Here is a 27,221-nt window from a genome sequence, read left to right as displayed (position 1 = left end):
CGCGGAGGATATTCGCGATGGCGGCAGTGGTCTCTCACGTGTGCTCGTCCTGCTCTCTTGCTCTTGATCGATGTCTTGGGCGTGTCGTATTTCCTCTCACCACTCAACAAGCGACACGCGCGTGCACCAATGTGTCAGTGGGAGGGCTCTGAAAACGCTCAACAAGCGTGCAAAAACCTGGCGCGGCGCCGGAGGCACACTCACACACATGCAGTGAGAGAGGGAGTCGTGGAAGGGGAAGACAGCGACAGCTGTGTGAAAGGCCGGAGCAACACACACCGCACCAACGAAAGCACACACACACAAAAGACGGTGAAGCGTTAGCGCGCGGCGACGAGCAACGAAGCGAAGATGTGCGCCAACCAACGGAGATGCGAAAACAAGGCGAAGAGAACAAGGGTTGCCGTCACACAAACGTGTGGCTCAGTCTCGTGCGACCCCACAAACGCAGGCGGTGTGTGCGTACGTGTGGCGGTGGTGTTAGAGGGGAATCGGTAGGGGCCGTGAAACAGCGGGCAGTGCGAAGGCAGTACTAAGCGTAGTGTGCGCGCGTGTGCGTATGGGTGCGCGGTCGCAATCGGGGGAGTGATTCCGCGGGGAGAAAAGGAAAAGGGGATGAGCGTGGTTATGACGCCATGAGGCAAGAAATGCACTGGACAGTCTCACACCGGGACGTCGGCATGCGTACTTATGCATGAAGGCGTGCTACGAGAAATAACGAGAGGCATAGGCGCCTGGGGAACTGGGGGAGCCTCGCGAGTGTTGCTTGCCAGCGAGGCTACTTCTAGCCAAAGCTCCCCCCTCGCCAGGGTATATTCACGCGAAGTGCCCACGCCCACACAGCCGTTGGAATCCACGGAACAAGCCGCCCACTTAACGACTCCTCCTCGACAGAAGGAGAGGGGAAAGGCAGCGCTTTGTAAGTTATCAGTTCAGCACGCATGAGGCGCATACTGGGCAGCGCGCACCTACACGCATGATGACGGCGAGGAACAGGCACACGCACACACACAGAGAGAGAGGCAAGAAAAACAAAGAGGAAGCGGCGGACGTAAACACGAACGAAGAGCACACATTCGAAGAGCCCAGCCCAGTCAACAGCAGGAGATGTGCGTATCCCTCGCAGCATCTATGAGGAAGCGGCTCCATCACGACACACAAGGTTGAAGAGGAGAGACATGAGGAGCAGCAGGGCACCGCTCACAGCACACCCACCGGCGCAGAGGCGCCAGCTCAAACGCAACACGGCTCAGCAAGAAGACGGGCGCACGCTGCTACACCATCTTGTGCTTATACGCCGCCTCTTCTGACGCGCGGGCCACATCGACGGCAACGGCCTTGGCAGCGTTTGGGCTTTGCGCAGACGCAGGGACCCGAGAGCGGCCGGCAGCGTCGTGAGGCTTACCGCTGCCATGGGCGTCAGCACCGCCGCTGCCGTTGTGCCGCTGCGTTTCTCGACTAATGGCACGCATCTCCTCGCCGGCGATGTCACCCTCGCCACGGCAGTCCTTCAGCCACATTGTCGTGGCCGCGGGTACGCCTGCGCCGGAGCCCGCAGTACCGCCGCCAGAAAAGCGAATCTCTTGCAGCTCTTTCCGCCGGCATATAACGTAGGTTGCACCGTACATGACAGTCATCCCCAGAGCGCATGCTGCCCACCAATGTAGGCCACCCCCGAGCAAACGGCGGAGAACGATGTCCGCCAGCAGCCAGTAAGCTAGATAGATGGTCACCACGAAGTCGAGCACAAGCTTGCGACGCTGCAGGAGCGTTGCTAGGGGGTAGGAACACAGGAGCGCCGCGAACATGTGCTGTAGATAAAAGCGGCGCTCACTGCCGTCGCGCAGCTGTCCGGCGGCAGGCGCGTCGGCGCCAGAGAGGCCAACATCCATTTTCACTACACCATCTGTGGCACCGTTGTTGCGAGGTCTAAAGTTCCGCGCCTCCGCAGTTGTTCCAATATGCACGTCGACCGGGCTCACGAACAAGGAGGTGAGAGGCACGTGAAAGCAGTAGCTGAGCTTCTCGAAAAAAAACAGCGACGCCGCCGGTGGTGCTGGCGCGAGCGTTATTGTAGAGGAGAGAGTGTCATCCATGAACAAGTCAAGTATGTTCGCATGCTGGTATACGATTTCACCGAGTCCATCAGGTCGGTGAAGCCCTTGCGGCGTCTCGGGTGCGGGCACAGCGTACGCTCCGTCTTTCATGACCAGCGACAGAGCAAGAGGAGCCACGTGTGGCGCCGTTCTATCTTCGACGGCGGTAGTGCTCATCGACAGCTCCGCCATCCCAAGCAGCACCCGCGTCACTCCAAGCATGACAAAGAACAAGCTCACGCCATGAAGCACTTGGAAAAAGAGAAAGACAGGGCTGCTGATAGTGCGGCCAAGTCCAATCGCCATGGTTTGTGCACCCCACCCCCAGTGGTCTGTACAGGGTGCGCAAGACTCTCGACGTGCGGGCGTGGGTGTGCGAATATGCAAAGTGATCGCACGAGATGGTGCAGATCAGCGCCGCACAGAGATCAAGAGAAGGATCGTTGGTAGCTGAAACGACGAGTGGATTAAGAAGACAGGGAAGAGAGACGCAACGCGGCGCTCGTCTGTCGGTGTGAGCACGCAGTGTCGCCTCTTGTGACAGCGCACACGTATGTGTGTATGTGTGCGTGTGTGCCCGTGCTGAGGGGCACCTGAAGGCAACCAAATGAGGCGGTGTGACGGGAATGAAACACGCTTCCTCTGAAGCTGGCGCCGAGTCGGTCGCAAGCGAGAACAAAGAAGGAATACCACACACCGATCACCTCCTCCGTGGATAACCTCACACACGCATGTACACAAGCCCGCACACCAATTTGTTATTTGTGTGCGTGTGCACGCCCAGAGAGTAACGGCGCACCAGCGTGTAGAAGGAAAGGCGGTGGGATGCCGACGCGAGAGAGAGAGACAAAGAAGAGCGCCGTCAGACAACGCAAAAGGAGGCGTAGGTGTGAGATGGGCACGACAGCGGAGGACGTCATGACGGGCAGAGTAGAAGAGGCATCCAGAAAAGGTGGGAGGCACGTAGAGGCGCGGCATCGGTCCTCCACGAATCAGAGCGAGACAGACACAAGGCGCCTCACACACGCAAAAAAAAATCGGCCTACCGACGCAGTGCGTGAAATGTGTGCAGAGAGGCAATCCACCATCGAAAATAGTGGATGGCGCTGTGCATAGCGACGATGGAGTGAGGCAGCGCAACCATTATCTCCCTGTTTTGCCTTCGTTTGGTATCGCCTTTTTTGCTTGTGCTTTTTTGGGGGGAAGGGGGGATGGGAGGGTGCCAATTCGACAAGTGACGGAGAGCAGCTGTAGCAGCAAAGAGAGAACACGATAACGGCAACAGTCACGCCGTGTTCACACGGACACGGAAAAAGGGGTGCCAAGACACGCGGCAAGAGAGTCGGCACCTCGTCGCCACCAAGACAGCGCTTCGCCATGCACAATAACGCTGCCGTGCAGAGAAGGGTAGTCAATGTGAAGGAACATCATCTCGGTAAAGTCGGCTTCACTGAGCAGGTGCCCCAGCTGATCGGAAACGTGAGCCAGCACCGGGAACCACGAAGCCCAGTAGCATTGCAGAGAGTGTGCGGTGTGCCGCATCAACGCCGGCACAGGCATTTTCGCCACTCGCACAGGTGTCGCAGGCCCGCATTGCAGTGCAGACCTGCAGCACCGCTCGCAGCTCGTACGTTACCACAGCCGAGGTTGTGGCTCCGCCTTGCGCCCCTCTGCAAAGACGTGCCCAAAGTTCCTGACGGAGAGATTGACGAGGTCGGCCGTGGCCGACGTGGCTGCCACAAGACGACGCTATGACCGCTGCGCTAAGTGCACTGGCACACCGCACCCCGAATGATCCTGGGCCTGGTCGAATACAAGAAGTTCGCCTCCAGAGGTGCTACCACTTCCGCCACAAACACGTCGTACTCCTGCGCGTCGGATACATCTGTGAACTATAAAACCAGCTTTGGTAGGGAGCATGGCATCTTTTCGCTAGCGTGTCGGGGATGCTGTGCCGCAGCTGCGAGCACGCCGGCGCATCGACGTCGTACAAGGAGTAGACGCACCATCCAGCCAGATCCACACGCGTTAGAAGAGGATATGACTGCACGGGTCCTGCGCCTTTTCCCCGGAGATGAGACGCTCCTCCACAAACGCGTAGCGTGGTCGGTTAGCGGCAGCGTTGCGGGAAGAGAGTTCGAGACAGTGAGCACCTGGAGGGAGCACACCAACCGTAGGAAAGGTGTTGCGAGCGGACTCCGTCACGTTAGCAGCGGCGGGGGGAGGGGTGATAGAGGACGGCGCAAGGGACGGTGTTGCGGACATGATATAGAGGGGTTCTGCCGCCTAAGAGAAGGCTTCTTGGATGCTGAGACAAGTAGGGAGAGCGAAGAGGTGGTCCGCCAGTTTCACAACCGGCTTTAGAAAGAAAGGCACGCAGGTCGAAGGGAGGCAAGAGAGGGTAGGAAGAGGGTTCAGCGCTCGTGTGTGGGTGTGTGTGCGTGTATGTCCTGTCATGATATTCCCCTCGTTGACTTGTGCACGTAGGTACGCATGACTGGGGCCCTCGCACCACTCGCCCCACGGGCACGTCGGGTAGTTCAAGAGGCTCAGTGCCCACTGCTGACGGCAATTAGACGAGAGAAAACGAAACAGTCGGGTCAGGCAGCGAAGGTTGGGGGGGGGGGCTTTGCGAGAAGTCTTGAGTCATCCAAGCCATGACTGCAGCGGGGAAGGGGGATGCAGTCAAACGCACGGAAGAGACGAACGCGTTGTGCACGCACGCACGCGCACATGTGTCCAGCGTGTTGGTTTTTGCGAAATGACTTCCCCGTTGCTGTCATCTTTCCCTTACGTGGTTCATGCATTGAGTATCGCTGTTTCTTCCCTTTTCATGAACGTTGTGTGTGTGTGTGTGTGTGTGAAGACAGAGACAGAGGATGGGGGGCGACGCGCGCGCATGCCTGCATGTCTGCTGCTGAAGAGAAGGAGCATCAAGATTAGTATTACACGGCGAAGGAGGGAGACAACGACAGGGGTACTCTTCATTGTTCCCCTTGAACGTGTCCCTCAGCGAACCACCCCATCCCTCAGTGACACTACGCCGTCTCATCACCGCAGCTCTCTTCATCCGCCGCACTGCGCACAGTCATGGTGAAGAGCTGTGAGATGGCACGCCGTTCCTCCGGTGAGAACGGTGTCGTTGCCTCAACGCGTGAACGCAGGTGCGCAGAAAGGCTTGACAGCAGCGGCACAGAGTTACGACGGTGCACGAGCAGCGGCACCGTTTCTTGAAACGCAGTCATCAGCACGGGCAAGTTTTCGCCAACCGCACGAAGTGTACCGCCAGCAGCCACGTCATCGGGCACAGCGTGTACGGAGCGGTGCGACTGCAGCGATGCAGACCTTGTCGGTGCTGCCGCAACCAGCGCTGCGCCGAGAGGCGAGACGCACGTCCCGAAGACACGCGAAAACTGGCCAACGTCAACATCGTCTTCGTCGAGGCCCTCCAGCTTCTCGTCCTCCTCCTCGCCTCCCTCGTCGTCACCGTTCGCCTGTGCCTCGTCCTCGAGGTCGTCTTCGGCGCGCAAAGGACGAAACAACGCAGATGCCTGTTCCTGCTCCAGTGTCAAGCCCACCAGCGGCTCGGTGGGGTACACAGCACACCCAAAGGCTGTAAAGCATGTCGCCATCGCAGAGATGTCATTGGCCGACTCGAGGGTTTCGACCTGTGTGAGGTCGCGATGGCTTACGCGCACAGCAGCGTAGTGCGCAGCATGTCTGTGCTGGAAGACGAGACGCTGCTCCCCTGCATCCGTCTCGTCCAAAGACCAGCCGGCACCGTTGCCGACAACCTCGTCTGCGCCGCCTCCCCTCTCCATGTGGGTGGCACGCACCCACACCGCGTGAGGGGCGGCTGACGTGGCAACGGCGCACTGCAGCAGTGGGCGCAAAATGCGGCGCTCGGTCAGTGTGAGGACACCAGTTGCTGGTGAAGAGGATCGCTTACTCGCGTCTGCTCTGCCTAAACACGCGCCCCACCCCTCCGGCGGCGGCAGCCACTGCAGAAGGGGCGCCTTCCCCGCAGCTGCCGAGGCGGAGACCTCCATCCAGAGGGCTTCCAGCCGCCGCTCCACCTCCGACGCGTAGCGGAGGACCGTCTCAGGCAAAGGGGGAGCTGTCGCGTCCAGCGAAGCCAACACCGCCTCTGTCACGTCCACGCTGACGTACGGCGCCAAGCGCGGGGCTGGCAGCGGCGGCGTCTCTGCAGTTGCGTCGTTGCCACCGGCAGCGGCAGACAGTCGTTGCTGCTTGTCATACCACTCCAATGTGTGCTCCGCACATGCCACAATCGCCGCCGCGCGCACCGCCCACGGGGCACATCCTAACAGCAGCCCCATAAGGATCATGTGAGCCAGCTGCAGCGGCAGCTCACGGTCCCGCTCTGCCAACCTCGGCGTGTTTACAGTCACCTGCACTGCCGCAGTGCTCTTTCCGTCCTCCTCGCCGATCAACACATCAGGGAGCGGAGGAAGACACCCGCACAGGAGCGCCAGTGCGCCGGCGAGCGGCGTGGGCACCATCGGAGAAGGAAGGCGCAAGCTTGTAGTGCGCGTCGGAAACGCCGACCTCGCGGACGGCGCGGCGCGGGCGAGACCGTATCTCACAAAGGTGGACTCAAGTGTCGAGGGAAGGCATCCGTGCTGAGCCAGACCGCAGTCCGCCTCACCATTCTTCGATGCAGCCCATTCTTGGGCACTGCTGACGGCACCAACCCACTTCAGTAGCAGCTCTACAGGCCATGTTGCGTAAAACGAAGCGGTCGGTCGCTTATCACGCTTGAGGAGCGGCAACAGAACCGCCAGATGCCCTACCTGCAGCGGCTCAGCAGACCACACGATGCGCTCGCTGCTGTGAGAGCTGCACACGAGCGCATGCAATCGATGCACGACATCCTCGGGATCGACCAGAACGCGAATAGACGGGATGTGCAGCTGCGGCTGTTGTGACAGAAAGCGGCAGAGTGTCTGCATCGTCGGCGTGCGCTGGACGTCGCTGAGCAGCTGTCGAAGCGCTCTGTGGACAGAATCAGCAGCAGTGGTGGCGGCGGGACCGGAAGTTTCACAGGCAGCATGATACAGCACTTTCTCAACGCCGTCACGGGACTCGATAATAGACGCTACACCCTGATAGTCGGCAGGGGGGCTAGGCGTGCCGTGCGCCGACAGACTCGGCGTCTGCTGTGGGCTCGTCACTCTATCTGAGTCGCCTGCACACGCAACCGCTTTGTCCCGCTCCTCCGTCGGCAACTCCACCTTTCGCATCATCATGCGAACATACAGGGGCGGGTAATGCATGGCGGCCCACATCCGAAGCACCCACACACAGCCGTGCGGCGTCACCTGATTCCTCACGTAATCGTGGATGCACAAGGTACGCTGCTGCCCGTCCCACCAGCTGCGACGCGGCGTCGGCGCACTGACGCTGTTGGGACGCACGACAAGGAGGAGAAGGTGAATACCCTGCCCAAAGGCGCGGTGGCGACTCTCGGCCGGAGACGCGTCGCTGACACCGCGCATCGTGTACGGTGTCCCGGCAAGCTCCTTGGAAGTAAAGAAGCGCCGTTCGTTTGAAGAGAGGGCCACAGACTTCGACGGCACGTCGTCTGTGGGGTCAGGCAGTCCAGCAATGCGGCACAAGTCTACTAGCTGGCGCCGCGCAAACTTGTCGCCCGGCGTGCTAGCGGCTATATCCGACGTCGCGTCCTCGGCAACGACGCCTGAGCGAGGCACCCTTGGGCCTCCTGCTGAACTGACTGCCTCTGTCACCCGCGTCTCACGCCTGCGCGTCACATACGACGCACTGTGATTCACAAAGGTGGCCCACAAGGCTAGGCTCTTGCGGTCTCTGAGGGAGGGCAGCTTTGGTATGTCTGCAGGCTTTTCTCTGGCAGCGGCGCACGTGGTGAGATAGTAGAGCCCTGGCGGAGACGGCGTGTCACACTTTCCGCAGACTTTGCCGGAAAGCGGTGCGTCGCGGCCCTTCACAGCCGCCGCCCGTGCGTACCTTCGCTGTCGGCCATACTCTGTGAATACGGGAAGGTGCAAGGCGTCCAGAATGAGCAAGGCGTGGGTGCAGCAGAGAAAAAGCGCATGACGTTTCGTAGAAGCACAGCCAACGGCGTACCGCTTACCGTATGACGCTGGCAACGGCATCTCCACAATGGCCCGATGTATCACACCTAGTTCCGGATGCCGCACCACGTACTGACGCACCATCCGATAAATGTCGGAACCGTTCTTCGAAAAATACTCCGCCACCTGGCGAAGCGCACTTTGGGCAATGTCTGTGTGGTAGACGAATTGGAGACCGGCAATATCACACAGCGCTTCATCGTCCGCAAGAGCAGCGCTGGCAGGCGCCCCCGCTCCCGCGTCTCGACTGCGAGTAGACGAGGCCGGCGACAGCACGCCAGTTGCATGCCCAGCGGGCTCGCTCGCCGCGCCCTCACATGCTGAGGCGCGTCGCTGTTCCTGCACGCGAGCCCACACTGCACTTTCGCGCGTAACCTTGCGCAGCGGCGGCGGCGTGCGACGGAGTGACTCTGGCGGCAAGGCTGCACCGCGCACCAACGGTGCCCAGCGCCCGAGCGCTCGCGCCGTGTCGGCGTGCTTTCGCTGCAGGAGCGCATGGTCGTAGAACGGCTGCCCTGCTGCATCAAGCAGGGCCTCCGCGTGCGCTGCGCACAGTAGAACTGCATCGTCGCGGGTGGGGCCTTCACCTTGCGCTACGTACTCTGGCAGCCGCCATTGCCTTGCCTGATGAGACTCTGACGACGGTGGAGTGCTTGACGACAGCGCGCTCGTCTGACTTTTGGCGGCCAAAGGCGGCCACTGCTTTGCTTTGGGCTGGTGGCGCAGCGTGACGGGCAGCACCACCGTCGCTACATACAGTTCGCGCTCCTCTGAGCGTTCCTGATTGCCGTACACGCGCACAACAGACACCGCCATTTCAGGCGACGTGCCATAGCGCTCCAGGTAGTCGCGTAAGCGAATCGTTGCCCTCACGTCAGGCTGGCGCACGGACGAGAGCGTGTGATTGTACATACGGCTCATCGTGGCATCGAGGTCGGGCGACACGATAATGCGGTCATCAGCGTCTGGTGACGTGTCCCAGTGCATGCGAGGCAGTCGCTCTTGACGTGCGCGTAGCTCCCGCAAAAGGTCATCTTCGCGGTTCAGCGTGTTCACGGCCGTTCCCGCTTCTTCTGACAGCAACGGAACGCGAGCTGCAAAGCGGTCTCTCACCTGCTCCGAACCCATGCCCTTGGGCAAGTAATTACGATCTCTGAGATTCAGCCCTGAAGCTGCGATACGGCCCACAAAGCCCTCCATGACCCTCACCGGTGCTGGCAGGGACTCTGGCGGGAGCTGCCACGGGTACAGCATGGGCTGTGCCGCGTCGTGGAGAGGGATCTGTGCCCGCATTGCGAACGACTCCAGCGCCTGCTCTACGGCAGCGTTGACGCGCACCAGGCAGAGGCGATTCAGTGCCCCCAATGTGCGCAGTGCGTGCATGGCAGCAGCCAACTCAGCAAGGTGATTCGTGTAGGACACACCAATTGCAACAAACGACTGCGTGTACGGAAGCGGCGAACTGGCATCGACATTCTGCACCGCAGCCGTCTCTACTGCTGGTGCGACCAATGCTGCTGCGGCTGTTGCTGCCGTTGGGGCTGCTTGTTCGCTTCTCGGATTGGACAGCGGCACCGTGATGGTGGCCCGAAAGACACGTCGGTCACGCTGACCCAGCTCTTCCACAAGCATGAGCTCCGTCAAAGAAGAATCGGTTGGGGAGGCGGCTGATGGGAAGGTGGTGGTCTCGGCGTGCACGGCGGACCGCGAGACGAACTGCTTCACATAGCGCTCCAGCAGTAGCCGCGCTGGCTCAAAGTCGCGCAGCGACGGCTCGTCTACGAAGTAGCGCACCGCCATCACGGCTTGCTGATGCTGTAGCAAAATCGACTCCACAGAGGACGGCGCGCTGCCGGCCTGAGCGTCTGCAAGCATCCTCGGTGAAGGAGAGGCGCCAGAGCTCCCCCCGTCTCTGCGAGCGTAGGCCGTTTTGTGTGCCGCGCTCGTGTGGAGTAGGGCCCCGGCAACGGCGCTATCAGGCTCGGAGGTCACCACTGTTGCTGCCGCAACCATTGACGGATGAAGCTCCTCCACAAGCTCCATTGGTGGCGGGGAGGGGGCGGTATACCTGTATGCACAGTCTCCCGGTTGCGCGCACCAGCGATGCATCTTCGCGCACTCCACAGCGTGGGCGGCCTGTTTCTCGCGGTTTTCAGGGTAAAGGGCGAAGCCTACGGCGTCGATGATGAGCTCCGCGTGCATGCAGGCGAGTAACACTGCCTCTTTGCGAGTAGGTGCCTTTCCCATCGCGATGCGCTTGCCAAAACGTGCAGGCAAGGGAAGGATGAGCTGAGCAAGGAAGAGGCCTCCCGGCGTGCTCGCGTGCTGGCGCATGTCCACACCTTCGCCGACACCATCGCCCTTGGTGGTGCCGTAGTCGCCACTCTTCAGCAATACGAGGTGCAGATTTGCCTTGAATGAAGTGCGATGAACCCGAAAGAAGCGCTCGATGCGGCTGTGGCTGCCTGAGTCAAAGTAGTGGGGAGATGCTAATGCGAAGGCGAGAGGGGTGAAGCCGCCGCGCTGCACCGGGGCGAATTGGACACGGTCGATTTGTAGCTCCTTCTCCTGACGCTGTTGAGCGGACAATCCCAGCAGCTGCAGCGGCGGCGGCGACGGTGTGTCAGGTGACGGCACCACCTCCGCAGTCGTGATGGCCGCACCACTCGACGACGCGGTGGTGGCCGTGGGCATCGGAGCCCACCGCCCTGCTGCCCTCGCCGCCTCCGCGTGCTTGCGCTGCTTTGATGAAAGTTGAAACAGCTGAAAGCCCAGAGCGTCGATGACACGCTCGGCATGCATGGCAGCCACTGCCTCGGCCTCCTTGGGCGTCGGTGCAAAACCCTCTCCGTAGCGCTCCCCGAACTCCACCGGCAGTGGCAGCCGCCAGCGAGCGTGATACTGCATCGCCTCGCCGCATCCTTGCACCTGCCGCACTTCCAAGCCCACAGCAGAAGATGAGGGAGCAGCGTCACCGGCACCAGACGCCGATGGCTGCAGCCAGCGCCGCACAAAATTGCCCACCTTCGCCTTGGCGTACGAATCGATGGCGTCAATCGTCACCACCGATGTGGACGCTCTGCTACTGTCCGCTGGAGAGGCAAATGAAGAGCGACCAGAGGCCGCTGCGTCGTTGGTCGTGGATGTCGTCGCGGTGTTTCCAGAGGCAGCCACCTCGGGCTCTGGCATCAACACCTCAACCTCAATACTGGACCAATCATCGATACTCTCCTCGTCGCGCACAGCAGGCGCGGCGTCGGCATGTGGGGAGCGCTTCGATGAAAAGGACGACCGAAAGCGCTGCTGCCCGCGCATGACCGTGTGTGCCACCTTTGGCAACAGTGGCACCGTTGCTTGGTGGGCTAAGGCACGAAGCTGCGAGGAGGAAGCAACAGACCTGTACGCCATAACGCTGCCGTTTCGCAGCGGAGGTGTACCGCTTTCCGGCGGCAGCGACGCAAAGCTCCCGCGAGGTGCGGCGCAGGGTGCGATGACATGTGCTTGCTTTCCTCTCACCGATGTACACAAGCGAAGTGGCATAGCACTCAGCAGGCAAATCAGCTGCTGCTCGGAATCCGGCCAGTCGCTCCCGAGGGAGGATAGGGAGGGTGCGGGCACAGAAGGCGTCCACTGCGAGATAAGCGCACACTCAGAGAGCACAACGCTAAAAAAGATAGGGAAGGAGCAAGACGCACAGCAGCGATAATAATACCATAGCGCCTATCTTGAGGTGCCAGTAGGGTGGGTGGAGGGAGGGAGGTGATGACTGAGCGCGGAGGGGTGGCCCCATGAATGGGAGCATGCAAAAGCGCAGGGGCGGGGGAAAGGGTCGCAAGGAGGAGTAGCGGAAAACACATGGAAGAAACACAGGAATACAGAGCGGGAGACAGTGTCAAGCTCACGCGCCTAAGCGATGGGGGCTGCCGGCGACAAGCTGACCGAGTCCTGACACACGCACGCACACACCGAGGTAGGGAGAGAGATGGAAAGCCGACATCCGCCCTCTCTGCCCCCGCCATCGGCGTCGCACATGTGCACATCCCATCACAAGGCATGCTAACACGACGCACGAGGGGCAAGTGTCATCATTTCTTTTGCCGTTTTCTCCTCTGCTATCCTGCCCCTTTACATATATATAAATATATGTCTGAGAAAAGGTAGAGAGGCGAATGTGTGGGGGTGCTCTCATGTTTGTTGTCCAAGTGTGTGTGTGTGTGTGGGTGTGGGTGCCTCCACTGTCCCAGCGCGACGCATACGTCTTACCGAAGAAGCTTGTTTTCGAGACTCTCTCACCATTACTTCACCTCTTGTGCCGGATGTTACCATCAACTTCCTGGGTTAAGAGGCGCCTTGAGCTCAAGAGAGGGTGTGGGGAGAGGGAGAGGGGGGAGGGGAAGATAAGTAGAGCAACAAGACACGCGTGCACTCCCCCTACCGCGAGTTGGTCAGAGACAAGAGGAAGACTCCAGAGGGTGAGCCAGTGCGAGATCACGAGCAACGGGCAGAGAAAAGGTGCGCCAGGAGAGGAGGAAGGAAAATCAGTCAAAAGAAGCGGACGCCCGTAGCGCAAACAAGAGACAAACCCACGCAGGTGCACGCACTACGCCCACCATCATCATCCACCAACGTGCGCGGCTTTCCTCGATTACCCTCGCCTTGCTCTTTTTTCGTGGTTCGTTGGTTCGTTGCCCTTTGTGTTTGTGCCCAACACGGGAAGCAGGGGAAGAGAAGACGGGGACCATATGCGTCCGCATGTATGCATGCATGCTACAAGTCGGAGAGATAGCATGCACACACACAGATAGAGAGAGGTGTGATGGTGGTGCATGCCTCTGTGTACGTGAGAGAGGGGGGAGTTCTAGTGAGCCGGTACGGCTTGCACGTCGCCGCGAGGCTCGTCCCCGATGTTTGGCTCCGCTTCTCCATCCTGGTGTGGGGTCTCGGCATCGCCGTCAACCATGTCGCGGGAGTCGACGCTTTCCCAGTCGTCATCGGAGTCGCCGTCCGCGTTGCCGTTGCCGCCTGTGACGGAGCCCGTGTAAGGTCCTACCATCTGGTGCACGTCGTACTGCCGCTCAAACGTCTCCTCCACCAGGGTGGGGTAGCTGCTCCAGAGCAGCTGCGCAAACGGTCCGATGTAGATGATGCCGACGATCGGCACAACGAACACAATAGCGATGGTGAGGGCTGTCCCGAGGATGACAGAGCGGGCGAACAAAGTTGGGTTCCAGCAGAGGAAGCTCAAGGAGGCCGCCCCCACAAGCACCGGTAGCGCGTTCCTCGTGATGCACAGGAGGAGAGTGCCGCACAGCACGGGAACGATCCAAACCATGAAGGACGCGACAACGAGGAAGAGAACAGCCACCACCACACGACGCAGCAGGAGGTAGGATGGGATAGCGGCCTCCTCCACATACTCCTCGCGCCGGTCGAACCCCAGCGGTTCGACCATCGGAGGCAGCACAAGTTCGTCCTCGCCCTCCTGTTCCACAAACCCCTCCACCGCGCGAAGCTGCTCTGGGTCAAACAGGTAGTGCTCCATGTGCACGACACTCTGACCAATCCAGCGAACCACCGGAAAGAGAATGCGTAGCTGCGCTCGCTGGAGTGGGTACACGGCGAAGCAGGAGAAAACTGTTGATATGGCTGCCACGTACTTGAGCACGTCGACGACGTAGTTCGCGAATGTGTTGCGCAGCAGCAGCAGTGACCACCACTCGTACGCGAGGGCGCGCCAGCGGCCCATGCTCACGTAAGGGTACGACAAGTGCAGTGCGGCCATGTAGCACTTGATCGCGCTCACGGTGTGAGGCTCCTCCTGCACCGAGTCGTGCTCTGGGTACAACGACGGCGGCGTCGGGACCGCCTCGGGGTGCAGGACACTGGCAATGCGCCCCATGGCCTCCTGGTACGTATTTCTCCACGCGTCGAGCACCATCTGATGCGCAAGCGCGGTTGAGGTGCTCTGCTGCTCTGAAACCCTGAACGGCGGCGCCACAATGGCCTCTAAATCTGCGACGGGCGGCTGCCGCTCCGGCGTCCCTAGCCACTCGGCTGAGGAGGACAAGACCATCACCGTGTTGCACACGCCATCTTCGGATGTTGCGACCCGTAGCCACTCCATCGGCTCCTGCACGCGCTCCAGCGTGTGGCGAAACCCCTCCGACTCCGCTGCAACCCTCTTGGCGGAGTCAGGGTCGATGAGGTGAAAAAGGAACACTGAGCGATCTGACATGTTGCCCCAGACCTGCTCCCACAGCTGTCGCGTGGCGGGTTTCACGGAAGTGGAGCTCGCTGCAGTCACCTCCAGAAGGTCGATGGTGTCGAGAGGGATTGAATCAAACATTGGCCCCAGTTGCTCCCGTACTCCGGCTGCGTACATGGCACCAAAAGGGAGCAGCACCCGCTCCGCCAAAACGCGCAGCACCTCGGTGCGGCGCCACTCGTCAAGGCTGGCGTCTGCGCTGATGTCGTATCCGGTCGTCACCCCCAGTGAAAGAGACATTTTCAGTGGAAGCCCCGTCTGCGCAACTGTGCCATCACCCCACAACAAGTCACGGCACCCGAGCATTCCCCAAAACGGCACCCGCACAAAGACAAGCAGCACCAACAGCTCCACAACCGCCACGCGGAGAAAGCCGCGAACGATGCGGGGAGGGTCGGAGTCGAATACCTGAGTCACGACACAGCGCCAGTACCCCAGGACGGAGTCCCAGCGGGCATCGAAGCTGCGCACAAAGAACAAATCGACGCCGTTGGCAAACAAGGGGCCCACAACCGTCAACTCCATCGCAGTGAGCAGCATCACCAGCACCGCGCCTACCACCCAGTAGAGCGTCACTTTCAGCACGGTGAGTCCGTGAAAAAAGGCCAGGAAGCCGCGATCAAAGCCGACATCCATGTACGGGGCGACGGCGTAGTGCAGCATCATCCCTCCCAGCTCGGGCAACGCACCGTAAAAGAAAAAAGCATCCACGAGGTACACCCCAAAGAGTGTCTTCACTGCCTCCTGCGACAGCAGCGGCACGCGCTCCGCCACCTCGTATAAGCGCCGCTTCTGTGTGGTGAGGACGTTTCGCGTGTGGCGGTAGCGCCAACTCACGATGAAGCCAGCAAAGGCAAGCGCTACGACTACCCTGCCCCAGATTGTGCGCAGCAGCAGCGTCAGTGCAAGGCCGTAGCAGAGCTGCCGCATCGATGAAGGGAGGAGCCGCTTTATGCCGCCGCCACCGGCGCCTGACTTCACCCAATCGATCGTGTCAAAAACCCCGTCGACGAAGGAAAGCCGGTAGGGCGTGTCGCTGCCGCTGTCTGAGTCGCCATTATCGCTGTCGCTATCGCTGCCCGAGTGTTGCTCGCCTGCTGCCGCCCTCGCCTCTGCTCGTACCCCAGGTTGACGCGCGTCACGCGCATCCTCGCGGAGCGGACGCTCCTGCTCCGCTGCCGGCAGAGGTCCCCATTGCGGTCTCCACCCCTCAACGATAAAGCCGTCTGGTAACGCTGCGTCATGATGCGGCGGCGCCGCCGGTGGAGAATCATTGTTCACTCCCTGCTCCGTCGCCTCCGCCCGCTCCTCAACTCCCTCCGTCGCGTCGTTCTCCTCGTGAAAGTCGAGAGGGCCTACCGGAGGCATCGCTGCCGGTTGTGCCAACTCCCCTTCCTCAGCATGCCTCGCTGTCTCGCGGGCGAGTCGCTCCCGGGCAGCGTGGAAGTAGTGGTTCCACTTCTCCCAACCCACAGCCACCGCGTTCATCACGGTGCACAGGACGAGGCCAAAGAGAATCGCGTCGGCCCACGCCAAGAAGGACTCCGTCAAGGTGTACGTGCCGTCCTCATTCTCCAGCACCACCTGGCTGCCGGGCACGCCGGTTGAGGCGGTGTAGCTCAAGTTGCGCTCCGGTGACCCTGCAAAGGTTGACATGGGCCACCACAGCAGTGGCCAGCGATGAAAACTGTAGACAAGTCCGAGCAGGAGCGGGAGAACGACAAAGCGCAGAAGCACGCAGCAGAGCGTCTCGGCGGATTCGAGAAGGAGCGGCTTAATCAAAAACTTCAAAAGGAACACGCGACGCTCGTGCGGCCTCAGCGGAAGGTTCGCACCAGGGGGATATGCGGAGTGCACCAGCTGGTAGGGCGCCCCGCAGCTGCGGCAGGTGCGGTTGCGCTGCTGAATGACCCAGCGATCGATGCACTTTTGATGCACATATCCCACAGAACCGCGGCAGCGGCATCGGTGGGTGACGATAGGGTTCAAGGGGGTGCTGGTGGGGTCGAAGCAGATCCAGCACTCAACGATGGACCCCGATGTGGAGTTGCGCCTCGTCCCACGGAAGGACGAGGCAGCAGCTGCAGAGATTTGCGGAAGCGCGCCTGAGAGGTCATCCTCAGCCAGTCCACTCCTGTGGCCATCCTCATCTTTCGTGGCCGTCGCGGTGGATGAGGCGGTGTTGAGAGGCTCAACAGTTGCCTCCCGCCGAGTTTTCTTCGCCGTTCGACGAGGGAGCTCCTGCATCTCGGCGAAGTGCGTGCCTCGTTGCGTATGCGCCTGTGTGCCTGCGCGAATAGCTTTAACGGGTAAGCCACAAGAGCGTGGCGGAGGTGTGTATGGGTGAAGGATAGGCAGCCAAATGCGAAGACGCCAAGAAGGTTGAGGGACAGCAGAATGAGCGCCAGCACAACTAAGCAGTTTACAAGAATTAGAGGACAAGAAATCTGCGATCACACACACACACATACAAAGAATCTCTTCGCGAAGCAGCGGCAGCAGCAGTCCAATCGGTACGTAGGGGAGAAACAATTCTTTGCAAAATAAAAATCTGCAGTTGAACAATGCGTGCACCGGGAACACGCACACACACACTGAACCTGATCAGCGTGCGATATGCAATGTAGAGCGAAAAACAAAAGCAGGAGAGCGGTAAATGGGAGTGGTTGCGGAAGGGGAGAGTAGGGCACCCGAGAGTGTGAAGAAAGGCGGCAGAGAAAGCGTTTCGGCCGCCACACCGGAAAAAGAGAAGAGGAGCAGGAGACGCTGCAACGCGGCGCGCTTTGGAAAACGGGCACAAGACGCGCAAGCAAACGACGAGCGAAAAAGAAAACAAAAAACAAAACAGGAAAAAAATGCACAGCCGCCTCCACGGTCAGCTGAGCTCGTCTGAAGGTGCGCGTGCTCGCTTGTATGTGTGTGTGTGTGTGTACGTATGCCTAAGTGTGCTTGCAGGGTCTCTCTCTGTACAGCGCGCCTGTGTACCGCTGCGCGTAGATGCACGGTCGAGAGGGATGGGGAACGAGAGAGAGAAACAGGGAGTGCAAGATTCGGTGTAGCCTTCGCGTTTTACGCACGTGTATGAAGGGGTGAGCGGGGAGGGAGGGAGATTGACAGGAGAGACGGGGGCGGGCAGTGCGCACGCACATACACGTATTACAGATGACTTGATCACGTGGAAGCCGCAGAGACACAATCGGAAGCAAAGCAAAGAGACCTACCGAGCACCGGATGTCTCCCGCGAAGGAGGAGGAGGGAGAGAGAGATGTGCAGGGGGGAGAAGAACAACCACAACAGCAAAAGAAAACAACGAGATGAGGAGGAGGGGATACAAGAACGTGCCCCTCCCTGTATACAAACACAGGTGAGCGGGAATCAAGGTGCGTCCACGGATGCGTGCGTGCCTTTCACAGTTTTTCTTTTTCGGGCGCCCCTCCCCCTTTCTTTTGTTCCTTTCCCGTGTTCTCTTATCTTCTCTCTCGCTGCCTCTGCTTTTAAATACGGTGTACCTGAATGTGCTTGGAAACGACTAAAGTTGCTCGGCAGCGTTTGCACACGGCGACGGTTTTTTTTTCTCGAACGGCGGCGGCCGCGTGCAAAATGAGGCGCATGTGTGCACACGTAAAGTGTGAAGCGTCCGCAGGTTGAAGAGGTCGAGATGGAGGGAGGGGAGGAGAAGACGAGGATTGCCAGTCTGTGTGTCGAGCACATCAGGAAAAGGAGGCCGGAAGGGAGGGAGAATTCGCCATGCCGACTGAAAGAAGACAGCGCCTCAGAGGTGCCCCGGTGTCCACACACGCACACATTTGTGGAGCAGCAGGGGGCGAAGCACTTGGCGAATCACGGCACAAATCAATGAGCTGATCTCCGTGACAGGACATACGCCACCTACGTACGCGCCACATCTCTCTAGCAGCCGGTCCAAACACGGGGACGTGGCGATGATGATGAGCCTCGTCGGGTACGCCACTCATATGACCCGCTCCACCATCTCGTTTCTTTTTTTTGGCTTTGTGTGCTGCCCAGCGGGGGGGAAGGGGAAGGGGCAAGCGAGAGAAATTCCTCAACACAGCTGCACGCGAGCATCACAGACAGGCAGAGCCCAACAGAAGACGAAGACTAACAAGCACCCGCAGCGAGAGAAAGAACGGCAGGGAAGCAGCAGCAGGAGAGAGAGTGGGAGAGCATGAAAACGAGTGACGTGAAGCATGGGCACCGCACAAGCAGCTGTTCACCTAACGACCGACACATGCGGTAAAAGAGGCGGTGAAAAGGGGGGAGGGGGGGGTAAGGAAAGAGAGCAACAACGAGAACGGCGGAGACACAGACACACATACAGAGGCGGGCGAGAAGGCTGACAGGGAGGGGGGTAGACGGAAGTGGGGAAGACGACAAGATGGGGTTCTTTTTTCTTTGCTCAGGTACAAGAAAGGCGAGCGCGAAATGGAGGTGGGTTGGTTGCTCAAGCGCACCAGCGAAGCAAACGAAAGAACGCGGACGAAAAGGCGAAGAGACGGCACAGACAGGGGAGGGGAGGGGGGCGAGGGTCAGGGAGCGGGAGCCGATATTCACGACTTGCATGATGCACAAAGAGAGCAACAAGACAGGAATAAAACACAGTCACGCAGAGGAGGGAGAAATACATTTTTTTTTCTCGTCAATGTGTCTACTCGCCGCTGTACAACATGAGTTACTAGTCGCCACTCCAGCTCCCCCACCCCCCAGGCATGCCACAGGCCCCATCCTGTGGGGCAAAAGCAGCGGTAGACACACGCTAGAGCAATGCGCCAACCGAATCATCTGAGCATGGCCTCTTCCTCAAAACTTTACCCACCACCCGCCTCGTAGGTAGCTTCGCAGTCGCTCCCCCATCATGCCGGTCGCCACCTGGTGCATTCCCCTCGCGGTGGCACTCAGGCTCACCCACCGGCAGGCAGTGAGGGCCGGTAGTGGGATGCGTTCAAGTTACGCTGACCTTGTGCCCGGCATATGGGTAGTGCACACTTGTTCAGGGTTGCAGGTCGCTTCAAGGCAGCACTGTTCAGGGCATGACCGTCAACGTCAGTGGCGATACATTTCTCGAACCACCCCAGTTAATAGGTGCTACACCCTGTCACCAATAGAATTCATTGGGCATTAGCAGGGATAAGGGTGGGAGCGAGGGGGAGGGGGCTTGCTTAGCTTTCCCACACACAGAGGGGATTGTACGGGGTCCTGAGATACCACGCACTGAGGCGACCTCCAGTCATCAGGGTGACTCGTGTTGCACACGTTAGAAAGAGTCACCTCCGCAGAAGATAGTGCACTCAGGAGAGGCATATGCGCCAGGACGCAGATGCATGGGTATTATGTGCTCGCCATGCGTAGCAGCGTGCCTCTCCCCTGCAGCCTCCCGTTTCCATACCTAGCCGCACAACCGTGCACATGCATCCCTGGATTCACCTCTACAAAACGACGTGGTCCTCGCCTTCTCCATGCCACCAGAGGTGTGAGGTGTGGGGGGAGGGAGGGAAAGGGAGGGGGCATGAGATGAACTGCGCATATGTGCAGATCACAGAGAGTGGCTGTTGGAGAGGGAATGAACACGCAGAACAAGTAGAGAGAGCGGCATAAAGCCAAAGGGTGCCTCGAGGGCTCTCACTTCCCACCGCCTTGCTGCTTGGCGCCTCTATAGCCGTCGCATCACTCGTCGCAAAGGTAGGCTTCTGGAAGCCAAAAGCGCCAAAAAAGACGGAAATAAGCATAAACAGACACACCAGAGAAACGCGCGCAGCACGGCAGAAGCCACCATTATCATCGACAGGAACATCTGCAGCTCAGAGGGCAGCGGCAGCGAGAGCAAGAGAGCGAGGAGCATGGAAAGTTTACGTTGAAGAGCTGGAAAGGCAGATCCTAAAAATCGAAAAGAAGAACGACAACGAAAACAGCAGAAGGGGGAGAAGGAAAAAGGTGCCGGCGATACACAAGCCAGACGGCCCTGTCCATGGGGCTGCTGGTAGTCCGCAAGAAAAAGGTGATGTCAACGGATGACGGTGCCCGCTCACCAAAAGAAAAGACGTAACAGCGAGAAGACTTGTCATTGCCTACGAGGATGTCGCACCTCCGTCCACGACAGGGCTTCATCCGACGTGCTTGTGATCCACGCGAACACACGCTTACGCTCCCGGCACGCACGCAGTCGTGGCCAGACGTGCTGGTGGCGCTTGAGCGCTACAGTGCGTTGGGGACCTCCCTCTCCTCGTGGTGCAACACCGGTGAAGAAATGGACGCAGGGGGCACGGAGGCGATGCCGTGATGCGTGTTGTCTAGGAAAGTCTGCGTGACGCTGTTGATGCTCAGTGCCATGGCGGCGGCCGGAGGGCAGAGAGGGTGTGCAGCTGCGGAGCGCGACGTGGCAGGCGGCACCATGGGACACGCTGGTCGCCCCTCGGTAAGCGACTCTATCAGCACCTCGGAGTTCGGCTTTTGAACCTCACAATCCTTGTTCTCGATGTCTCCTGCCACCGCCGCAGTGGTTCCCGGCTCGCTGTCATCCTCGCCAGTCCCGGCCTCCGCAAAACCAGTGATCGCCTTCTCTTTGGCGGCCAGGTACTTGGTGTAGCTCTCCAGTTTGAGGCACGTAGGCAGCGTATTGAAAACCTCCTTGGCAAAGCGGCCGTCGCTCACGTAAAGGATGCGGTCAGCGTAGCACTCGATGTCAGGATTATGTGTGACCATGATGCACGTCGTCTTGGTGCGGCGGTTGATGCGCATGAGGAGATCCATCACCTCGATCGTGTTAGCCGTGTCCAGGTCGCCTGTCGGCTCGTCGAGCAAGAGGAGAGACGGATTGTTCGCCAAACTTCGCGCAATCGTCACACGCTGCTGCTCGCCACCACTGAGCTCGGAGGGGAGGTGGTTGATGCGGTTGCGCAGTCCGACTAGCGTGAGCAGTTGGCGAGACCGCAGCCGCATTGCTTTCGCCGACATCTTGCCCAGTAGCGTCATAGGCAGCTCGACGTTCTCAGCGGCTGTCATGGTGGCGATCAAGTTAAACGTCTGGAACACGAAGCCGAGATTTTTCAGGCGGATGTCTGCCAAAACGCTCTCCTTGGTGTCCTTGTCGATGATGATCCCATTTAGCTCGACTGTACCTTCGGTGCAGGAGTCGATGCTGCCAATGATGTTTAGCAACGTTGTCTTGCCACCACCGCTGGGCCCACGGATCATGACAAACTCGCCGCGTCGCACCGGCGAAAACGGCGGAGGTAGGTTGCCGCGTTGCCTGGAGTTCGTGAAGGAGGCCTCCTGAGTCGCTGCTGCCGCGTTCGAATGCTCTGGCTCCGCCAGGGTAATATCCTTGAGCGCCACAACTCGCTCATCGGAGCCGGCAATAGGGTAGCTTTTGCCAACGTGGTTCAAGCGTAGCACCACCGGCTCGGACTGCAGCACAGCCTGCCGCGACAGCTCCGACAGGGACACATCATTGTGAAGGCTGTCGCGGCTCTTTGGCACCTCCTCCGTCGTCACGGGGCTGACGTTATCAGGAATACTGAGTACCCCTGAAGACGGCGACAACTTCCCCACCGTCGCAGGCGTCCTTTCCGTCACCGTCGAGAACATACGTGCCTACGTGTATGTGTGTGTATGTGTGGCGTTCGGTACTGTGGAGACCGGGAGGGGTCACTAGCAAAGGACTCGAAGAACAGCAGCAAAGCCAAGACGGGGGGGGGGACGGGGGAGACGGGGGAAGGGGAGCAACAAAACAAAGACACAAAATGGGGGAGCGATCAGTGTAACACACACGCACACGAAACGCGCACAACAACGAGCGAGAACACGCCAACTTTCAGTGGCAAGTCGAGGAATGAAGAACGCCAAATCGAAGCCAGAGCAGCAGCAGCAGCAACACGTCAGCTCGATCCGTGTATGTATGTGCGTACGTATATATATATATGTGTGTGTGCGTGTGTGTGTATGTCGTTGAGGGGTGGGGTATCTACGCACACCAAACACAGGGCCTATCAAGCGAAACACACGAAGCGGATATGCTATGTGCGAGTGGGTGGGGGAGGGGAGGAAGAGAGCGAACGCGCAAGTGCGGATTGTTCACTGTGTGGTGCTCAGAGGAGAATGGGCCGATGATCAGATAAAGTGAGTGCAGGGGGGAAAAACGAGAGAGAGTTATGAGCCTGTGAAGTGACCACTCACTACGCGATTAGCGGGGGTGCGGGTGAAGTGCTCGTCCCGGAAAGACATACGGAGAGTAAAAGGGTGCGGGGGAAGCGTCGCTGCTCCTCTCTCTTCTCTCTTCACTTTCCCTCGACGCGGCGCGCAGTGCTGCGCATATATCCTTCATAGAAAACGCTCATGCGCGGACGTCCTATGGGCAAGTAGCTACTTCCCGAGATAAAAGCTACAGAACGACGAATGCGAGCAGCACGCTGTACCCTTGGGGCCGGAGGTGCACGTTGCCCATCATGCTCCCCTCTCGTTGCCGTTTTTTTTTGGTTCTCGCTCTCCCCTTCACCACTGTTGTGCCACTGCTGAGGATCCTTTTCCTGATGCAGCACCGCCGTCGGTAGCATGGAAAGACAAACACCGACGCATGCACAGCCACAGGGAGGGAGAGAGGTGAACTGCACTCCATGAGCCAGTTACGCCTGCAATCGTACCCAAAGAGCGGACACGAGGACACAGGCTGCGCCCGCCCACGCCGTCACATCTTCGCCGAATTTTCTCCTTTCTTCCGCAGCCCTTCGTGACGGCCCCGCTATAGAAGTAGCAGCAGACAAGATGATCGCAGAAAACGCAAGTCCATCACTGATGATTGGACCGAGAGCGGCCACTTGCCTGTCTCCACGACAGCGGAGCTACATGCTGTGCGTAGCACATCTACGGCGCCTTTGGTGAACTGTGTCTCTGGCTCCCAGTTGTAATCGCACACACTGCTGAAGGCATCCGCCGACACCAGCACACGTAGCCATCGCACTGCCAGGAAACGCGACACACACGGAGTACGGCGACGCGCACGTGGCACGTGATACCGGCCGATCCGATCGGTGCTCATGAGAGCCGGTTGATTCGCCTGAAAGCCCCTTGCGTCGCGATGCACAGTTCACGACGCGCCCACCGTGCCTCCGTCAACGTTCCCTCACGACTACTGCACCGCCCGCCTCTTCCTGTCGCAGCCTTTCCTCCTCCATCGCATCCGCTTCCCTCACAGGAGTCCAGCGACCGAGCCACACCGAAACTGAAAACCACACGAAGGAGAATGAACTCGAGGCGCGGACAACAGGAAACGCAAGAGAAAGCGCCACAAAAGCGGACTGCCCCGCTGACGTCACCGCAGCGGCGAGCACACACGAAAAGAGCTCACAGGACACGCTGCGCTGTGCAGCGACACCGACGCGCATGTGCAAGAGAGGCGCACACGATAGCACAAGGCAGCGGGTGAGAGGGACCGAGAGCGCTCTCACACACACACCGCAACGCCCACTGCACTCTCTTCACCGGTGCAGCGCGCGCATCCACCCAGAGACAAGGCAGCCGATCCATGCACAGAGCCACAGCTCCCCTACCCTCGCAGGAGTACGGCGGAATCCTTGTCGACTAGGACAAACCGTCCCGCCGTCGAACCGGGCCACACGGAGACACGGCTGGACGGCACGCCCCGATCCAGGCGGGCAGCGAGCAGCGCCCTGCTCGACAGCGCAGGCGGTGGCGTCCGTCGTGCGGGCAACAAGGGGTGGTCCAGGCGCACGCCACAGGAGCTCAAGGAGGAAGGCGGCCAGCCTCAGGTCAGCGCCCACCGAGGCCCTGCACCCCACGCCGCCACTGCCAGCCACCCGCCGTTGCAGTAATGCACGGCGCGGGCAGGTGCGCGTGTGGAATCGGACGATCATGGTTTCCAGTCGCCTCATGAGGGCACCATTCGTGCTCTGCCGGTGTGGAACGGCTGCCGCCAAGTGACTCTTGTCGTGGCGTGTCACATCGTGTAGCACGCTTTTGAAAGGATGTCGGCCTGGCGACTGAGTCCCGTAACCGCCTTCGAGGTTTGCGCGTTTGATTTCGGCGCCTGTGGCATGGTTGATTTTTGCAAGGCTATCAACGTCGTCCCTGTGTTTCAGCTTGAAGTGACCAAAGCCAAGCCTCGCTCTCGTGTAGAGGCAGAGAAAGAAAAAGGCGCTGCGAGGAGTGGGAGATGGGAGAGAGGGGAGGGCTGATGTCCGGCGAGGGGAGGAAAGAAAGGCTGGGGGAAGAGGGGGGACGCACCCCCTAGTGTGTGACCCAGAATCATCCGCCACATGAGGGTCACTCGGATGCAGAGCACACAACACCTTCGCCCCTCCCCCAGATATGGCGTATCAGAAGGGCTGCGCTTTCGTCTGGCATGTTCACTCGCACACAAGTGCCACTCCATGGCAGACAGATAGTACAAGGGATTGTAGGGATGCTATACACGCACCGGCCTCTGCCTCTGCCGTCCTTTGCTATGATCATCCGTTATGCAGCTTCAGATGTGGCGGCCGGCGGAGTTTTTCACCTGTTACGTTTTGTTTTTCTTCGTTGATGCTCCCTAATGAAAACGGCATCCGAGGCGTTGCGTGAATAGGAGGGTTGTGTGCTCTGCCGCCTGCTGTTTTGGCTCCGTGTCTTGGCGCGTCTGTGGCGGTGTGCGTCGACTTTCTTGTTCAACACAGCCGCGCACTGAGGCACGCTTCTCTCTACCTTCAGTCTCTCTCTTGCTCAGCTTTTTCACCCTCCTCCAGAGGGTGACTTTGAAGCTTTTGTGGGGAATCCCCTCACAGAGAGCGCGAGCGAGAGTGCTCGGCGGCGCGTGCGCCACCACGGCCGGCACGCCACCCTCACTGAACAGCAGAAAGACCGAGTGCGCGGTGGAGAGACAAAGATGGTCCTGCAGAGTCAAGGTGCACGGAAGGGCTCAAGACGGCACACGTGTAGTAGTACACACTCGCATATACGCCCGACCGGGAAGAGAAGAAACTACACGCACGGACACGCGCTTGAGCCGCCATCGAAGAAATAATATATATATATATATATATATATATATATATGTTGACGAAAACCTGAGGAAGGCGCGCTATGGCTAGCGCACGCTTCGCCACTCTCATTCCATCGCGCCCTTCTGTCGTGTCTAGTCCATTCCATCGCTACCCGGCACGTCTTCTGAAAAAAAAGGTGATTCGGAAGAGAAACGGAGTCACAGTTGACGCCAATGTTAGTTGCCTGACACACGTTTCGAGGTGGTGCCCGGTTGTTGCGGCGACGGTGACGTCCCGTTGTCGATGGTGGGACTTCCCTCTGGCGAGTTCTCTGCGAGGAGGTTCACCAGCTTATTGATCTCGTCTTCCTGAGAACCTTCAAATCGGCCTACAATACAGCCGTTGCGGTACGCCATGAATGTTGGGAGACTGCGGATGTCGTGCAAGGCAGTCACCTCCGCATTCGCGTTCGTGTCCACCGTGATTAGGATTACAGAGTGCGCGAGCGACTTGGTCGCGTCCCCGAGGAAACGGCAGGAAGCGTCGCAGGATTTTTGATCTTCTAACGTCATGGTCGTGGCGGGAAAGGGGGTGGTAGTTACTCCCGCAGCCTTTGCATCCTTTGCCTCTGCGTAAGTGGCCATTGGTGCGGCAGCTGACTCACCTGTGGGGCTCCCTGGTTCGTACTCGTTTTGTGACAAGTGGTCAAGGACAGGCGACGGCGAGCCATTGATCCCTGCAACCTCTGTAGCGAGCTCCGTGGAGGTCGGTGGAGCGGCTGTGGCACCGCCGCCACCAGCCCCCGCCACCGCGTGAAGCAGCTTTGACCGTATCACGGCGCATGGGGCACATGATGCCTTGTAGAAAAACACCAAGGCTTTGGCACCGCGAAGGCGGTCCTGCAACTCTTGCGGATTGCCGTGGAAGGAGAAGACCGGCGCTGGTGGCGTGGCAGCCAGTGGCTCAGTGCCTGATGGCGGCCCGGAGGGGTTGTCGCATGTGCGGTCAGCGGCAGGTGACCTTTGTTTTTGCCGGGCCGTCTCAGTGAGCGCAGCGCTGTCATTGGGTGACGCAGCAGAAGAAACACCGTCTTTTGTGTGCTGTGAAGCACCATCGAAGGATGGGGCCATGTCTGTGTCAACAGGCATCTCGTCGGATTTAGCTGCCACGTCCACGAGCGCGCAACGGCGCATACGAGCCGCAAGCGACGCGGCCGCGGTGTTTGCTGCTACCGACGATGCTACTGCAGTCATGGGCTGTTCCGTGAGTGCCGTTTTCACTCGAAGCGGAGACGGCGCCTCAGTGGGCCACAGAAGCCTTTGCACGGAGAGGCTCGATTGTCGACATCGAGACCCTTCGATATCCGGCGCGGTGGCGCCAAGCACAGCACCACCTCGTCGCCCTATATCAGTGCTTGTGGTACGTTCTGCCTGGGGATAAGAGATCAGGGACGCTGACGACGGTGAGCGTAGGTCATTAGACGGCGCAGTTACCCACGAGTTCGTCACGCGCGTTCGCCAACTTCCGCGGTGTGCCCCAACAGCGGCCCATGCGGCAAACATGCTGAAGGCGCCGGTGTACATGCCACAACTTTCCTGCTATTCCCTCCGTAGAAGATCAAATCGCTCTGGATACCTTGAGCGCCTGTGTGCATGTGCATACCTTCGCTTCTATCGCCCAATCTCCCCAGTCCCCTGAGTAACAGGCGCAAAAACGCAGGGCGGCAGAAAGAAACGTG

At 59.5% G+C, this 27,221-nt stretch overlaps 6 protein-coding genes across 6 annotated transcripts; all 6 read right to left on the bottom strand.

The window, feature by feature from the left end:
* Positions 1 to 96: 96 nt before the first annotated feature.
* On the bottom strand, positions 97 to 210 carry LMXM_08_29_1605 (uncharacterized protein; the record flags this gene model as incomplete). Its single annotated transcript, XM_003872346.1, has 1 exon — positions 97 to 210. One exon carries the CDS (start codon positions 208 to 210, stop codon positions 97 to 99), a length of 114 nt encoding a protein of 37 aa, XP_003872395.1.
* A 1,064-nt stretch (positions 211 to 1,274) lies between these two features.
* On the bottom strand, positions 1,275 to 2,402 carry LMXM_08_29_1610 (conserved hypothetical protein; the record flags this gene model as incomplete). The annotated part of the gene is made up of 1 exon (XM_003872345.1): positions 1,275 to 2,402. One exon carries the CDS (start codon positions 2,400 to 2,402, stop codon positions 1,275 to 1,277), a length of 1,128 nt encoding a protein of 375 aa, XP_003872394.1.
* A 2,732-nt stretch (positions 2,403 to 5,134) lies between these two features.
* Positions 5,135 to 11,545, bottom strand: LMXM_08_29_1620 (conserved hypothetical protein; the record flags this gene model as incomplete). The annotated part of the gene is made up of 1 exon (XM_003872344.1): positions 5,135 to 11,545. The coding sequence occupies one exon, from the start codon at positions 11,543 to 11,545 to the stop codon at positions 5,135 to 5,137; it is 6,411 nt and encodes a 2,136-aa protein (XP_003872393.1).
* A 1,543-nt stretch (positions 11,546 to 13,088) lies between these two features.
* On the bottom strand, positions 13,089 to 16,742 carry LMXM_08_29_1630 (putative Zn-finger domain protein; the record flags this gene model as incomplete). The annotated part of the gene is made up of 1 exon (XM_003872343.1): positions 13,089 to 16,742. The coding sequence occupies one exon, from the start codon at positions 16,740 to 16,742 to the stop codon at positions 13,089 to 13,091; it is 3,654 nt and encodes a 1,217-aa protein (XP_003872392.1).
* A 3,963-nt stretch (positions 16,743 to 20,705) lies between these two features.
* Positions 20,706 to 22,097, bottom strand: LMXM_08_29_1640 (putative ABC transporter domain protein; the record flags this gene model as incomplete). The annotated part of the gene is made up of 1 exon (XM_003872342.1): positions 20,706 to 22,097. The coding sequence occupies one exon, from the start codon at positions 22,095 to 22,097 to the stop codon at positions 20,706 to 20,708; it is 1,392 nt and encodes a 463-aa protein (XP_003872391.1).
* A 3,622-nt stretch (positions 22,098 to 25,719) lies between these two features.
* On the bottom strand, positions 25,720 to 26,055 carry LMXM_08_29_1650 (conserved hypothetical protein; the record flags this gene model as incomplete). Its single annotated transcript, XM_003872341.1, has 1 exon — positions 25,720 to 26,055. One exon carries the CDS (start codon positions 26,053 to 26,055, stop codon positions 25,720 to 25,722), a length of 336 nt encoding a protein of 111 aa, XP_003872390.1.
* Positions 26,056 to 27,221: the final 1,166 nt, after the last annotated feature.

The sequence above is a fragment of the Leishmania mexicana genome, chromosome 8, assembly GCF_000234665.1.
Source record: "Leishmania mexicana MHOM/GT/2001/U1103 complete genome, chromosome 8".
Lineage (NCBI taxonomy): Eukaryota > Euglenozoa > Kinetoplastea > Trypanosomatida > Trypanosomatidae > Leishmania > Leishmania mexicana.
The sequence above is the reverse complement of the archived record's forward strand: the minus strand, read 5'-3'. Positions and strand labels throughout refer to the sequence as shown.